This window comes from Cyprinus carpio, chromosome A23 (genome assembly GCF_018340385.1).
Source record: "Cyprinus carpio isolate SPL01 chromosome A23, ASM1834038v1, whole genome shotgun sequence".
NCBI classification, from domain to species: domain Eukaryota; kingdom Metazoa; phylum Chordata; class Actinopteri; order Cypriniformes; family Cyprinidae; genus Cyprinus; species Cyprinus carpio.
Window position 1 is genome coordinate 11707747 of NC_056594.1, and position 15531 is coordinate 11723277.

Here is a 15531-nt window from a genome sequence, read left to right on the forward strand (position 1 = left end):
GTTTTTGTTTTGAAGCACCCTCCCTGACTCCCTCTGTGCGGAAGTGTTACCGGAAATAGTGCACAGCCGCCCCCGGTTCTGCGTCAGTTGTGCCGAATAAAGCAAGGGGGCTTTCCGGGAGGACGTTGAGAAGGGTGGGGGTTGGAGAGGAGGAATGGGGGCAGGGAAGTGTGTGTGTGGAGGCCTGTCTCCGCTGAGGCCATGTGGGTAACAGCCATCTCTCAACGCTAACTTTATCAGATAAAGCATCACCAGTGCCAGCGCACTTCATACGTGGCTTTCAGTGGCTGTTAACAGCTCCAAAACGCACTTGCCACCCAAACATAATCTCATGAAAAAAGAAGCGTTTGTTTGTGTGTTCATGGTTTTGTATTCATAACATTTTACATGAGTTTATACAAGATAAATCTCAGTTTAAATAACTTGGACGTTTAAATAAATCTGTTACGTGATGCTGTGCTCAAACTAAATACTCTGAACTAAAGCTAAACTAATTTTTAATTAAACTAAACAAATTTTCTATGTTAAAATAGGAGATATATAGACAAAAATATGCTTCCACTGCAAAAAAAAAAAAAAAAAAACAATTAAAAAAACAGACACTCACTCTAAGACAGTCGCTCTGGAAAAAGCATGTTCAGCCTGCCCATCCTCAGGGATGTTTTCATCTTTTTCGGCTTTTTTCCCTTCTCCTTTTAATGTATGCCACTTGAGATAATCCAGAGGGGCTGCACCTGTTTGCCTCTTGGCTAGTCTCTCCACCTCCTGCCCCGGCCTGCCACTCACGCCTTGGCTCCCGTGGGATGCTCTGCATATGTGTATGCGCGCGTGCGAGCTTTGGGTGTGGAGGAAGGATAGCTCCAGGGCTCGGCAAAGTTTGACAGAGACCGAAATGCAAGCATGCGCACACACACACACACACATACACTACACCTTCACACCAGCAGACTTTTCAGTTGAAGTTTTTCAAAGCTGTATCCATTCCTGTAGATCTCTGAACACTCCTATAGGGGAGATCGGGGTAAGATGTGCCGCTTTTTAATTTTCTGCTGTGAAGTGAGTCTATTTCTAAGTATCTATAAGATATAGCCATATAAATAAGACCACTAAAAAATTGGGGTTCCAGTGGCACAAGTTAGCTCACATTAGGGGTAATAGAAGTGTCATATCAAAAAAAATATTGAATTAATTGGGGTTTCAATATGACTGTAAATCAAAAAAAAAAAAAAAAAGACATGATTAATGATGCACAAAATTTGTATAAACCAGACAGGGAAAGGGTTAATTACTAATATTTGTTGAATTTTTTACATTTTGTAGTCATGTTCATAATAGTATTTCATAATAGGTTTTTTTATTTTTTATTTTTTTTATTAATTGAGTCACTGACACAGTTGAAATGTCGGGAAAAGTGCTTAATTTAGGCTGATATTTAAAATAAAATTTACATTGTATTTACAATGTTTACAATATGTAAATGAATGGTTACATGTACATATGTAAACATGTATTTTTGGTAATCTTTAAATGTGCTTTTATTTAAGTTTCCAGCCTCTCTCAGTCACAATCAGCACGACTAGTGCTGAATAAATATATGGCCACATGGCAAAATTGTGTACATTTTCTTGAGGCGACACAGCGTACCCCTCTATTCCATACTGTTTTTGCAATCTGTTTCGTCTTGTTCCCCCCTATTTTTTCTTCACTTTCTTAATCTTCTTCTCTTTTTCCCTTCAAGTCCTCTCTTTCTCCCTCTCTGCTCTCTGTTCACTCATGGATAGAGATAGAGGCACAGAAATCAGCACTGACCCCTTCAGGTCACATTAAAGGTCGCCCAGCTTCACACACTAAACCCTGAGGGCCTCTCATCCCCTTCATCCTTCGCTGTCTTTAGATGTCTGATGCGGATAGAGGGAAAGAGGAAGAGAAGGAATCACTATCACGTCTCGTTCACTCATCCATCCTCCATCACTGGTCTCGTGGATCAATGGTCTTTCCCTCTGCATGGCTCTCTCTGACTGAGTTTTGCTGTTATTTAGGGAGTAGAGCGTGTTGTGCATTTCCTTCGCTCTGTCATTACTTCCTTGTGATTTGTGACCTATGATTCATCATTTGAGATTCATAATTCAAATGCAACTACATTAAATGTATTTGAGCTATGAGGCTGATATGTGTCGATCATATGACAGCAGAATGACAAACTAGAATGACAGTTTGCTGGAATTTAGTGTAAAAACAGAGATTTTCAGTCTTTTTGAAACCATGGATCCCAGAAATTAGTTAAATGTGATGACATACCTTGATTTAGAATATTATAATTTAAGATTAACTGGTAGTAATGTAAATATAATAATAATACAATTAAAAAACAAGTCTATTTATTTATGTATTTTTGTTTTTTGGTGTATTTATTTATTTACATTTTTAGACTATTAACTTTTGCAGAGTATAGTGTATCTGCTTGGGTAAGTTATGAAGTCTGCGTATGTACCGAAAACTCTCGTCTTTCATGAATCAAATTACATGAATGCAAATGCGAAAAAACATAATGAATATGACTGTAATCCATTCAGAATGTGTTTTATCAGCCTAAAGAGAACTAAAACCTCAACCAGCGTGTGACAGATCGGGAACATTAGCCATTTCTCTATTCCGCAGCTCAAGCCAGTAAAATCAGAGAAGGCTGTTCCCAGAGTCTCAGTCTGTCTGTCCCCTCTGTGCTCCTGCAGAACCGTGGGCGACTGGCAGAGAAACGCACCATCCCCTTGCCGCCAACACGGGTGCCCAAAAAGGAGCTGGCCTCCGTTTTCAGCAGTGACGATAGTGAGGGCAGCGAGCGGGCCAGCGGAGATCATGCAGATATCAAGCAGGAAGAGCTGCATTACACTATCATGAGAAAGAGGTGAGAATTTGTTGTGTGTGTGTGTGTGTGTGTATATATGTGTGAGTGTGTGGGTGAGCAAAAAGTTGAGTGCCAATCCCAGTGCCAAGGATTGATACATCAACCATAATCTGCCGGAAAGGGGCTAGCCATATCAAACATCAGTATAGCACCAAAGAGTTTTAAACACCCCTTAGGTCTTTACCCTTATAGCCCCTTATTTTGACACACACGTACCCTCTAACACACACAAATACACTCATTTACTTTTCTGGCAGATGCTACAGACACACACAGGATGTGCCAACAAAATACCCATGCTTGTGAGCCCACAGGATACACACACAGAAATAAACACGAGGCCTTCTTATGAACCAAAAAGTGATAAAGTCGATGATGTATTTGCAGTCATGGCAACTTTCTTTATGCCGTAGATTTCAGAACGGTTTGAGTGGCCACCTGATTCATTTCCTTTGTGTTGAAGTTAAATGAACACCTTTAATATTTCAGCATGTGCCTTAACCGCATGCACAATTCTATTTTGGTTGTAGCTCTTATTAAAGACTGTGGAAAGCAAGAGAGTACTTGGTCACCGTAGGCTAAAGGGCCGTTCACATCAAGGATGATAACTACGAAGTTTTAATAATCGTTTTAATTCTACAAGAATAGGGAAGTCCACTCTACAGCTATAATGATACACAGAGAACCAATAGCATTCAGAATCATTTTTTCCAGCTGGTGAATGATAAAAACATTTAAAGCCAATCTATGGCTGCATTATGGTGGGACCATTTCAGTACCTGAAAGTACCATATAAAAATTGTAGAGTACCATGGTATATCAAAGTACTTTTTTTGTTAGTGCTTTAAATGGCCATTTAAGTTTATTTTAATATTCATAAGTGGCATGCATTTAAAAAAAAAAAAAAGCATGGAAGAAATCTTTTAAAACCTAGTGAACTACTTAGGCAATTACTCAACTTACTCTAAACACAAATATTGGTTATCACCTTTTAATTACACTAAGCATTTTTGTTGATACTTTTTAGTATTTTTGAATAAAGCCAAATAAATGCATTCTGGGATTGTGATCTCTGTGGAGTATATATTCAGTGCAGCCTTAGAATTTGACCTAAATGAGACAGCATAATCAAGTTATCTGGAACAGTCTTAATATTTGCTATCCACAAAAAATAAAACCCATCCAATGATGTGCTACAAGTTCCACATCTCCATCTCCAATCAGTGCGAGGGAAATTAAGGAATTCAGTGTTCATTAAATCTTCATGAGCTGTGTTTGGCCTCCCTCCTCTCGGGCACACAAGCCTGAAGAAGCTTATGAGCCTGCGGTCGGTGCAGCAGTGAGCTAAGAACAGTGGCTGAAGCGAACGGTTTTTCCGCCAGTGTTTTCGCTCTGCCTAAATGCATCACAGGTGATAACTAGCCAGCAGATGTCAGTCCTGGCAGGTGAGTCTGGGGAACCACATTTTTGTCAGACCATCTCCGCTTCTACTAAAGAACTTGTTGAAAAGCCTGGCCTTGAGGTTCTGATCTATTATTAAATATTCTTTAATCACTAGAGCATGCCTTTTAAAGCTTGCTGTTGCTTTGAGACCGCAACCTTTCTGTCTTCCGAGAGTCTTTAGGTGATTTTTTACTCAAGTTTTTTAAAATGAAGTGTCAGCAGTAGTTTCGGTGGTGTTTGCAGTGAGAGTTTGTGTTGGCGGTGTCTGCATGCGCTGCTGTGGATAGTTGAATCTCCAGGAAGCTTCAGTGCTTCTAATGAGAAGAGTATGAGAAGACAATATTCTCTTTTCTCATTAGCCATTCAGCTCTTGCTAAAAATGTCTCGGTTAGCCCTAGCTCCTGTCAGGCTTTTTTAGAGCGACCGCCAATGCGTCTAGTGATAATTTGACTTATTTAGTTGCCTTTCTGTTTACACATCCCTTTTCCCGTGAAGATGTGCCATAATAGCTGTAGCTGTGCAGTTATAGACTTTTTTCTCTGCAGTAAATGGCAAATGAATTCCAATGGTTGAGTCATTTGAGTATAAGAGGCTTGGGTTTATGCCCACTGGTGTTAAGCGGTAAATTTGGGTCATTACACAGCACTGTTGGGATATCATTCTCACGGCAGCCTATACGTACACGAGGTCATGCCCTCATCCAGCATAGGCAGGTCATAGCTGGATCAGTCCATTTTTTTGAGCCTTACAATCTAACACAGGGTGCTAGCTAGCTGTCATACTCATAAAAAACATCACTGGCCAAAACTGAGTAATGTGATAGTGCTTTTGCTGTGCTGTGCACTGAAAACACCAAATGTGTTCACAAGTACAACTTGAATATGATTATGTTGTCGAATAAAGAAGGGCTCCAAGTTCTTACCTTGGAGCGGATCAGTCCTGAATGCCCAGGTACAAACCTAAGCCCTCATCTGCAATACTTTCTTGGTCACTTCCTTCACTCAACCCCCGAGCCACTGGCAGCCACTTACCCTGTGACACCAAGGACGGCACAGGAACCAGAACCCGCAAGCTAAACTTATTACAGTGATCTCCCCCCAACACTTCAGACGCCCACGCGTGAAGATGCTAATGAATTTAAAGAACACTTATGACTAATATCTAGGGCTTTTACCCTGTTAAAGGCGGCGGACTGTGAGGAGCCGCGTCTCTACTCTGTTCCGGGGCCGCTCACCTCACCCATACTTTACTCAGATGAGGATCTGACCGAAAGAGATAATGGGATGTTCAATCTATGAAATTCAATTTCCATTGAGCTGGACTGGGTAAGTGAGTTGTGGAGGGGTCTTAACAAATTGGATTTAGTCAATGGATGGTGAAGTATGGGGAATTCTTTTTTGCGTTTGCTCGTATTTACGCCTCATCATTGCAGTTTATATTAGTGTTGTGGTAGAGTGTGCATAGCATTTTTTCAGTCCAAATGTATCTGCTAATATGTACTATATACAGTGGGGTTCCAAAAGCATGAGACCGCTTCTGTTTAACGTTTTTCTAATTTAATGCAAATTATATTATCAGCTAAACATTAAAGTTGCATTTAAATGAACTTCCGAATATCTCAGTACTTGTTTTTTTCTTTTGTTTTAATGAGCTGCATGATCGATGTTTGTGTAAAACCTGACGATCATGTTGTCCAGCATATTTGAGATGATCAAAAGAGCTTCTTGTGCATTTAATGGAAGTAGGAATATCTGACTACTTGTACAAAGAAGTTCAGTTTCACATATTTACTTAAATAGGGAAGAATCTGATATCTGAATTATTAATTTTTTGTTATGAGGTTTCTTTTGTTTTACAGTTTTTTTAATCCTAAAATTTTTTGTTTATTTCCAGATTTTCAGATTTTTTATTGAATCTCAGATTTTTTACCCCAATGTACTTTAACATCATGCCCAAAAATATAAAAAAACAAAATAAGTGCAGTTTTAGATGCGGCCTGATGAATATATGTCTGGGCAATAGTGCGCGTTTCGTTTTCAGGGGATTTCCAGCCACTGCCGTGAGAAAAGCTGGTACACTTTGACACCTTAAAGAAGACTCCCTATATCTTTTAACCAGATTAATGTTAATGGTCAGCAGGTTTATATGTGATTAATCCTCAATCCTACTGTATCCTGCAGGCATACAGACCTTTCTTTTTTAGAAAACAAGCTGTGCTTAGGCTGAAGCGTAGTGCTTGGCTTGGTCTTTTATATTCGTTTTATCTTAGTGATTTCACATGTGGAGGTTGAGGGTCTTCAGGTCATGATGCACTAGAATGAGTCTAAATACCATACTGAATAATAGAATAACAAGTTTGGTTTTATAATCTTTGAAATGGAAGTAAAATGGGCTGATAAAGACAACGGCATGCGTCAACTGGCCTCCTATCTGAAAAACGTTCACTTTCGCGTTCTGCTTTAGCTATAAAATTTGCAAGTATCAGATGTTTGTCATAGTATTAGTCTTCAAGGTCATGCCAGTCATTTCCTGAAGCCTACCTGTGCGCAGTCAGGTGTGTCAACACCAGGGCTTTGAGAAGTGCTGACTGCTTGTCTAGGTCATTACTGAGTAACCATTATGGATTATATAAGATAGTATACTTACCCAGAGGACAACCTGCTAAGAAAAGCCTCCAAAAAAGATTGCCTATCCCATATTATCTATTATGTTATTGCAAATGTAACGATAAAGCCAATTTCGTCTAAAACTACCTGCCATTTAATTGTTGATTTACTTAGGATACTCTCACGATTGTTGTTATGTTTTCTTATTTACAACCGATGGAAAAAAACTGCAGAAACATAAGTGGATTAGAGAAGTAGGGGAGGAGGAGGCAGGTTGATTCCAGAATGGTGGACCCTCCCCTTGAGCACGAGGGACTGGGAAAGGAACTAAATCAGACAACTGTTGCACCTGTCTGGATAGAAATACTGTCTGTCTTCCCCCGGGTTTCTGCGGCCTCTTCAGAGAAGGGCCTGACCTGTCTGTGTTTAGCATTAGAAGCGTTTGTCCAGCAAGGCGTGCCGTCCTTTTCCCTGGTGGCTGTCTGGACCTGAATGTAAGCTCTCGGTTATCCAGAAGTGGAAATCAGCTGGTCCAAACCTCAGGACCGAAGCAAATCCAAACCAGCGTCTTTAGCTCACTGTAACTGGCCAGACACTTAAAATGCTGGTATGTACAGTCAAGGGCATTTTCATCTGATGGTTAAACGTTAATTAGAGCAATATTGTTGAGTACCTCAACACTGGGTATTTTTGGAAATTTTACTCTGATAAACAACAGATAAATAATAGAGCCATATGTTATACATTTATGGGAATGTCTAGTAGCCTGGTTGTGAATCATTTTCATTCAAAGGTTTTTTTGCACTTGCAAAGACATTCGGGAAATGATGAACAGCCGCTTGCATGAAATGGTCTAGGTTAAGGATGCCTTCACTGTTCGGCTGGTTTTGGTATGGTCACACGGGTTTAATAGAATCGTCCATATTCAGTCATCTGTGTGGTCTGCCGGAGGAAATGATGTGTACTCAGAAGTTTACTTCATATGACGTGACCATGTGCGCCATTCATTCATTTTTGTTTTGTTAAAGCATTTCCCTGTGCAGTTCTGGAGCGTTGCACGACACTGCTGGGAAGGGCACGTGATGCTGTAGGATTCCTGGAAAGAACCTAATAATTAGTGGTTGGGTTCCAGTTCTGGAACTTTTAGAATGTCCAGGGCTCTTCACAAGGAATGGCTGTAGGCTTACCTTTCTAGAGTTTACTGTTTACAGGAAAACTAGTATCGTTTAAAGCCCTGTTTTTGAAAAGTGGACAATAGGAAAACTGCAGTTATCATAACTAAATGCGTATAAGCGTTTTATTTAACTCATCTATAGAATCATTTGTGCGACATTTTCCCTCAGAAACTTTGTACTTTCCCATTTTGTATCGCATTGAAGTCATTGGATGGGACATCTAACTGCGCTATTTGTATAAGCATTTGCTATAAGTAAACGTATCGCATTGAACACACATCTCCATGAGACGTATCGCATTGAACACACATCTCCCTGCGCTTCCCTTGCCTGTAAAGTAACGTAAAAAGTTATATCAGTGAAGATGTTTTAATCAGGTGTTGTTTTCCTGATAGAATCTCCTTTGATTGGTTTTGCTTCAACAACATGAGTTAATCAGTGTCATTAATGTCACATCTACAGAGGGCAGCTGTCTTTAAAGAGACGTTGCACCACATCACACAGCTCTCAGGCTTTTTCCGCTGTTCGCTTTTTCTAATTATCCAACACCGCAACGTTCAATGTGGCGAAATAATATTTTGTTTCACTTCTACTTTTCTGGGTTCCCGCATGCTTATCGACCTCCCATCAGCTTTTATAAGGCAGGAACAACAGGAAAGCTCAGGAGAACGCACTGCACTCTCATTTATTTATGTATCTATTTCGATATTTATTTATTGCTCTCCTTGCTAGCTGAGGCCTGGCTGCTCAGTCTGAATGTGAGCAGAATAACAACATAGAAAAAAGAAAAAAAAAAAACAGAGAAATATTGATTTTTTCCCCCCTCAAAGTTTTGATTTTGCTGCTCTAGCGTTGCATTTTTTACTGGTTTTACTGGACAGTATGTAAGTGGAAATGAGATCTGTGTTCAGAATAATTGTTTAGTAAAAGTAATGGTAAAATTCTCTTGTACCATGTTTGGCCTTTTTTTTTTTTTTACAGTGCAAGTTCATAGTGCAAAACGTCTGTCACTTTCTGTAAAAGGGAGGCATCCTCTCCACATGCCTTCCCACTTTCAGCTTGGCACCACTTTGTGTGTGTGTGTCAGCGTGAGACTATCAGTGCTGTGTTCAGTAATGGTGTAAGCCCTGGCGTCAGGATGCCCAGTCTGCCAGCTCTCTGTGTGACCTCTATATCTGGCGCCAGCTCTCGTCTCCCGTGTCACTGCAGGGGCACTTGCGCTGGCACTATTTCCCTCCCCGACACTCCCACTGACATGAGGAACACCACGCTTGTCCAATAGCCTTCCGAGTGCCTTAAAGTCAAGTCAGTTCATAAATACCTGCCATTTAGCGAATGCTTTTCAATCAGTCATATTTGAATTTTGCAGAAACTTTTAAGCTGCAGTTAGAATGAATGGGGACTAGAGTTCTCAAGCTTAAAAATGTTGATAAATTGATCATAAAAATAAATAGTCAGTATAACTTGCTACTGAATAACATCTGTTTGTATACCCGATTAGTGAACAAATAATTTTTTGGAGTTGCATCTGTTCGATTAATGAGTTCGGTTCACAAATTCCTTTTGAACGATTCATTCACTTATCCTGTTTGAGTTGAGTTGACTTGAGTTCAGCTCATTGAATCAGTGATTCAGTTGTGGCGGTTCTTGAGCAGAGCTCACTGGAGGGGAAGATTATCAGTGAATAATTTTCATTTTGTTGGCAAACTATTCCTTTAAATCCATCATATAGCTACCTATAGCATAACTTTATCCCTTTAGCAGCACTTGAATCACAGTTCAGAGTCAAGCAGAGCTCTGTGCAGGTGTGCAGCTGGTTTTCTCCACATTCAACCGCAAACCCTACTCCTAGGCTTAGTGCTGCTGTATCAGACGTACGTCAAGATGGAAGTGCTTTCAGCTCTGCATGTGAGTGCTGTGGTGAGGAAATGTGTCTGCTACCAGCAACAACAGTTGATGCAAAAACCCATATCTTTCTTGCATCGAAAATATGTTTTGCTGTTCGTTGCAGTGTCACAGATTTTCATTTCGTTGTAAAGCACTGACTCTGAAGCTGCATTGAATGCCTCTGATTCATTTTTTGGCACCTTCCATATATGGTATTATTTAGGGGAAAAAAGGCTACCTAACCCAAATCTAAATTCAATACACAAGAAAAGTACGTCATTCATATATACACTCTCCTAAATAAATTTTATATCATGGTAATGGGATATATTTTAAAGTATATTAAAAAAATATAAAATATTAAAATACATATTCATTTTTATATTTTATATTGAAAATATTACATTTGCTAGAAATTCAGTTAAAAAATTTTATACATTAAATAAACATGTACAATAGTAATGCCTGTTTTTGGCATTTTACTGAATGAAATACTTTATAACATAAAAGTATTTATTATATACAATGTGATTAAAAGAACCAAGCTCACTGCACATTAGTTAAATTCCATATTAATGCAGCAAGTCACTGCATTGCTTTGCAACCGTTAACTACATTGCGTGGCTATGTCAAGTCAAAACATACTATAAATTGTGTCACAGACATACTGCGGTATAAACAGTATAGCATATTTTCGGTTGACACATTTCTTTGGTTAGATTCTTAACTATTTTTTCTGCTTCAGTTTTAATATGATAGCTGCAAACAGGTCAGAACCTTCATTTAAAAAATCAAAGATGTTACAAGAGACAGTGTGTATAAAATATACTATAGGTTATTAAAATATATAACTTTTCCTACTTTAAAATAATTTTCACAGGTTTTTTTTTTTTTCATTTTATTCTTGGTATTAAATGTTATTTTCAAGCCTTTTAGTCACTATTGAGTCATCATGTCCCAGTTTGTTGCATGTGTGTTTTTTTGGTCATGCCCAGCTCATGTCCTCTTACACTGGGTCATATCTGGGGCAAAGTGTCTGTGCAGTTGACGGGGAGGTGTAAGAGGTATTGACCAGTTTAGATGGAGATTATGCTGATCGTCTTCACTGCGTGATAAGCTGCAGCTCATGTCCTAAGCGGAGTTGTCAGGTCCGCCCTGTGTGGGGATCGCTGACTCAGGCGGCCAGGTCTTAGCTCCAACCCTGACGCAGATTATGACCTTGGCCGCCAGTCGTGGGAGGCCTCATTAGCGGCCCTCACCGGGACAGCCCAGAAAAAGTGTGCTAATTAACCTGCTAACAATGTCCTTGCTTAGTGAGCTCACTGCAGAGCCTCTCTCCGAGGATAATAGCCTTCCTTACCTGCCAGAGCGGGAGCTGAAAGATGGAGCTGTTGTTTGGACTGATGCCCTGTTAAGGGGATGGATGGGGAAACTTGGATGACCTATAGAGAACGGCAGAGTTGTTTCCTAGATAAAGGTTAAATGGACCTTTGCGCTGTGCAGAGTAGCATAGTTTCATGCATTTTTTAATATTTTATAGTGCTGTTGCCAAATTAGAATAGACAAACGTCAAATTCTGAATAATATTCTAAATGCTGTTTAAAAATAGTTTTGTACTAGAGCTTGAGCTGTTTAAGTTGTTTGTATAGTGCAGCTTATATAAATGTAGCATATTCTGTGAAATCACTTTGCATACATTGCTGGGAATTAATGTTTCTTTTATTGATTTATTTCAGTCTCATTTATCTTTGTATTTATCTGGGAGTTTGCCAGCCTCAAATGAAATATGAGTTTTCTGATCATAGATTTTTATTCTTGTAAATGTAGTGAATGATTGTGCTTTCACTGCATTCTCTGTATTCATTTTCTGTATTAGTAAAAATGTCTTTTATATATATATATATATATATATATATATATATATATGTGTGTGTGTGTGTTGTGTGTGTGTGTGTGTGTGTATTTTTAATATTTATATATAAATGTATAAATGTAGTATTTTTAAATTAAACATTTAAAATATTTTACTAAATTATGATTTTACAGTTATTTGTAATAATTATTTGACAGACATACTTTTTTACATAACTTCTAATAATTTGCATTTAACAGTGCTCATTTAACTCAATTACAGTATTATCAGTATCGTTATGTATATGTTATGTATAAGTATCGTTCATTTGATCTGGTTGTACTGTCAGTCAGTGGCATTTCTGTCAGCTTTCTGGATTCTCGAAATGACAAGAGATTTTGCAACCCAGTTCGGTCATGGAGGATAAATTCCTGTATGTGCTGTGTTGTTTGTAGCTCAACTGAAAGCGTGGCAGGCTGACATTACTGAAGCCCAGCCTGTAATCTACGGACTGTAAAACTAGCATTTCGACATTGTCGCCCACCACAGAAACACAGCGGATTGCGAGACTAGGATGTGACAGCCCATAAAAATGTCCCTCAGAACTCTCTCGACATTAGTGCGCCCCAAAGACCGCCAGGCTCTGAGAGATATGCATCTGATATTTGCTAAATGCTAATCGGGAATTTGAAATCATTATGCATTATAATGCGATCAGAGCTGTAATCAGATTGCATTAAAATACTTCCATGACACACTTCTTCTATCAGTCTCTATAGAGACAACATGGCCCAAGCAGGACTTACATGGGTTAATGAAGGATGAGAGGGGGAAGGAGGGAGGAACGGCGGTTGAGGGAACGGCCTTGTCCAGTTCTAATCTGTAAACCCTTCATTTGGCCTTGAAGAGACGACCCGGGAGGAGAAGACAAGTGTGCGGCATGGATTCCGGTCCTGGGCTGGGATCAGTTTATCAGTCTGCTAAGAGCTTTAACCCTCTTTCTTCATGTGTATATGATTCATGTGTAAACATTGTTAAAAAAGGGTATTACAATATTAAAAATATAAAATGATTTAAAGAGTGAATATAATTCATGTGTAAACATAATTATAAAAGCTAATAAAATGTTATGAAATTTTATATATATTTATTTAACCTCAATATTAGTAAGATAATATCATTGATTCTTTGTGGGATCAGTTTTGCTCTGGCGAAAACTTACAATATACAATACAATAAAATCATTCCAAATGGACAAATGTCATATGTGACCTTATACAGTGTGGATACTTGGGGTCGTTGAATCAAATTATGTAATTTTTTCATAGATAAAGTTTGAAACCTTTTATCAAGTTGAAACTTAGATTTTTAAAAAGTTGAAAGTAGATATTAATAGGGCCTTGGGGTTTTTCAAACCAAAGATTCATTGGTTTCTTCACCTGTCCAAAACAGCTGACATGATTGGTTCTCTGCGTGCATATAATTCTTTTTTGACACCAGAACATAAATACTTCCTTAAATATCACCGGAATTGCATACAAATTTTATTATCCATTCTAATTTCTAAATCACAAAATCACACGCTCATGTGGTAAACCAGCCGCTTTTATTCATCACTTATCGGGTTCCTTTATGAAATGGCAGATCTCTAGAGATTACACTTACCCCCCGCACGCCTCATGCATCTCCAGAGTCCCGAACGATTTCAGCATAGCGATCATAAAAACCATAATCACCTGGTTTTAAGCTCATAAACTGCTTATGAGTTGAATGTGTTGATTAGAACATCTTAAGGTTGAAGATGAGACTGGATGAAACTCAAAATTGCTTGACGCAGGAATCTGTCAGCGCTCATTATACGCTTCAGATCCAAAAGACAATGAATGCAGAAGCGAAGCAAAAGAACCAAAGGCAGAGAGCGTTTCAGCTTCAAGGGACCAAACTGGAGTGCAGCAGGTCGGCCGTGTTTGATTCAGTTGAGGTTGTTTTTGGTGGAATTACGTTGGGTTTACTTTTTGTGTAGTTTATGCATCATTCTCCTTATGTATAACTGGTAAGTTTGATCATTTCAGTTTAATTGGACAGAATTGGTAGTTTTTATTTGACCTTTTTTGTCGATTTTTTTAGGTGTGAGTGTTTGCGAGTGTGATTCTTTGTATAATGAATCTGTGATTAGGAATCCCTAGAGATACTTACCCTCCCTCTTTCTCTTTCTCTCACTTCTTCTTGCTATATCTCTCACTCTCTTCCTTTCCCTTTCTTTGCTTTCCTTTTTCAGTCGTGACAGTGACCTCTCAACGATCATCTCCAATCTGCACCACACCCGACAGCACGGCATGCCCGAGGGCCAGCCCTGCTCTGACCTCAGCCGCGCCTCCGCACACTCAGGTAGGACACACCTAGAGACAGCACACCTGAGACACATTCACACATAATCGTAGATGAATGTTCTGCAATGTTATTATCCATGTGTTTATGGATATGAGGTGAAAACATACTTATAGAGCAAAAGAAAACACATGGACATGCATAGGAAGTGGTCTGGGTGAAAGTAGCCAAGAATGCTTTTATGATTATGATACACGCTTGTCAAATCTGTGAAATGTGCAGAGTCTGACCTAAAGTCTTGAACTATTGTTATAATTGCTTCTGTGGCTTTCTCTGTCTATAATATTCTGTTTTATTGCCATCATACTCTGTTTTTACAGGGTTTATCCTTTGATTGATGTAGAACAATTACACTGACTGTGTGCTAGTATTTTAATTTGGTTTAATTTGCATGATTGAGGGCTGTAAGCTCATTACTCGCTCTATTGTGGTCATATTCATTCCATTACTTAATGCTCTTGTCTTCGCCTCTCTAAGCACACAACTTAAACCACTATTAAAACTACTCTCAGTAAATAGCTTTATTTGTCATTAATCTCAGACCAAACAGAAGGACTACCGGATATACTGTCTGTTAATCTCATTGGTTCTCTGGACCACATGGTCAGCCACAGGTTGAGTAATTTTGACCTCTCTGGTTTTACAGTTACACTTGAATGTTTTTTGAAGATTAAGTGCATTTCAGTATTTAAAAAAATATGTCTGTATGTTAGGGCTGGGTGATATGGCACAAAAAAAATCATTCTTGAATCATTCATTCACAAAAAGTCAACTTGAAAATGTAACTACAACATGATTCAAGTAAATTTTTATTTATCAACCCTCTAGTTAAAGAAATTTATATTCCAAGTGCACCACACATGTTGTCAACATGATGTAAATGTTAAACAAATCACTTGTTAAATATCTTTGCAAAAAAGACGCGTGAACTACAACTGCATCTTGTATAAACTTGTCTTATACATATTATATGTTCAGAAATAATACAAGGAAATGTATTTTGTATTAAATGTATTATTCAAATTCAAAAGGAATGAGTGTCTAATTCTAATGTTTGGTAATATCTATTTTGGTAATATTGGTAATCTATTCAAAATCGTGATTCCTAGTTTTATAAAAAAATTTAAACTGTGGCAAAACATAAATTCGAATTAATCGATAAAATAGAAAAATGTATGTTTGTATTTAGTACTATTTTTAATTATTTTAATAACTTTTTTCAATATTTATTTTACTTTATTTTTAATAGTTTATACTGTTTTTTTTTTTATAATACTG

General features: G+C 38.3%; 1 protein-coding gene across 2 annotated transcripts in view; it reads left to right on the plus strand.

The window, feature by feature from the left end:
• LOC109055122 (sterile alpha motif domain-containing protein 11-like) overlaps positions 1 to 15531 on the plus strand; it is a 58061-nt gene that overhangs the window by 12303 nt on the left and 30227 nt on the right. For both annotated transcript variants that reach the window (XM_042713159.1, XM_042713158.1), the window contains exons 3-4: positions 2730 to 2902; positions 14144 to 14253. In XM_042713159.1, coding sequence (XP_042569093.1) covers positions 2730 to 2902; positions 14144 to 14253 — 283 coding nt within the window. The remainder of the gene's footprint in view (positions 1 to 2729; positions 2903 to 14143; positions 14254 to 15531) is intronic.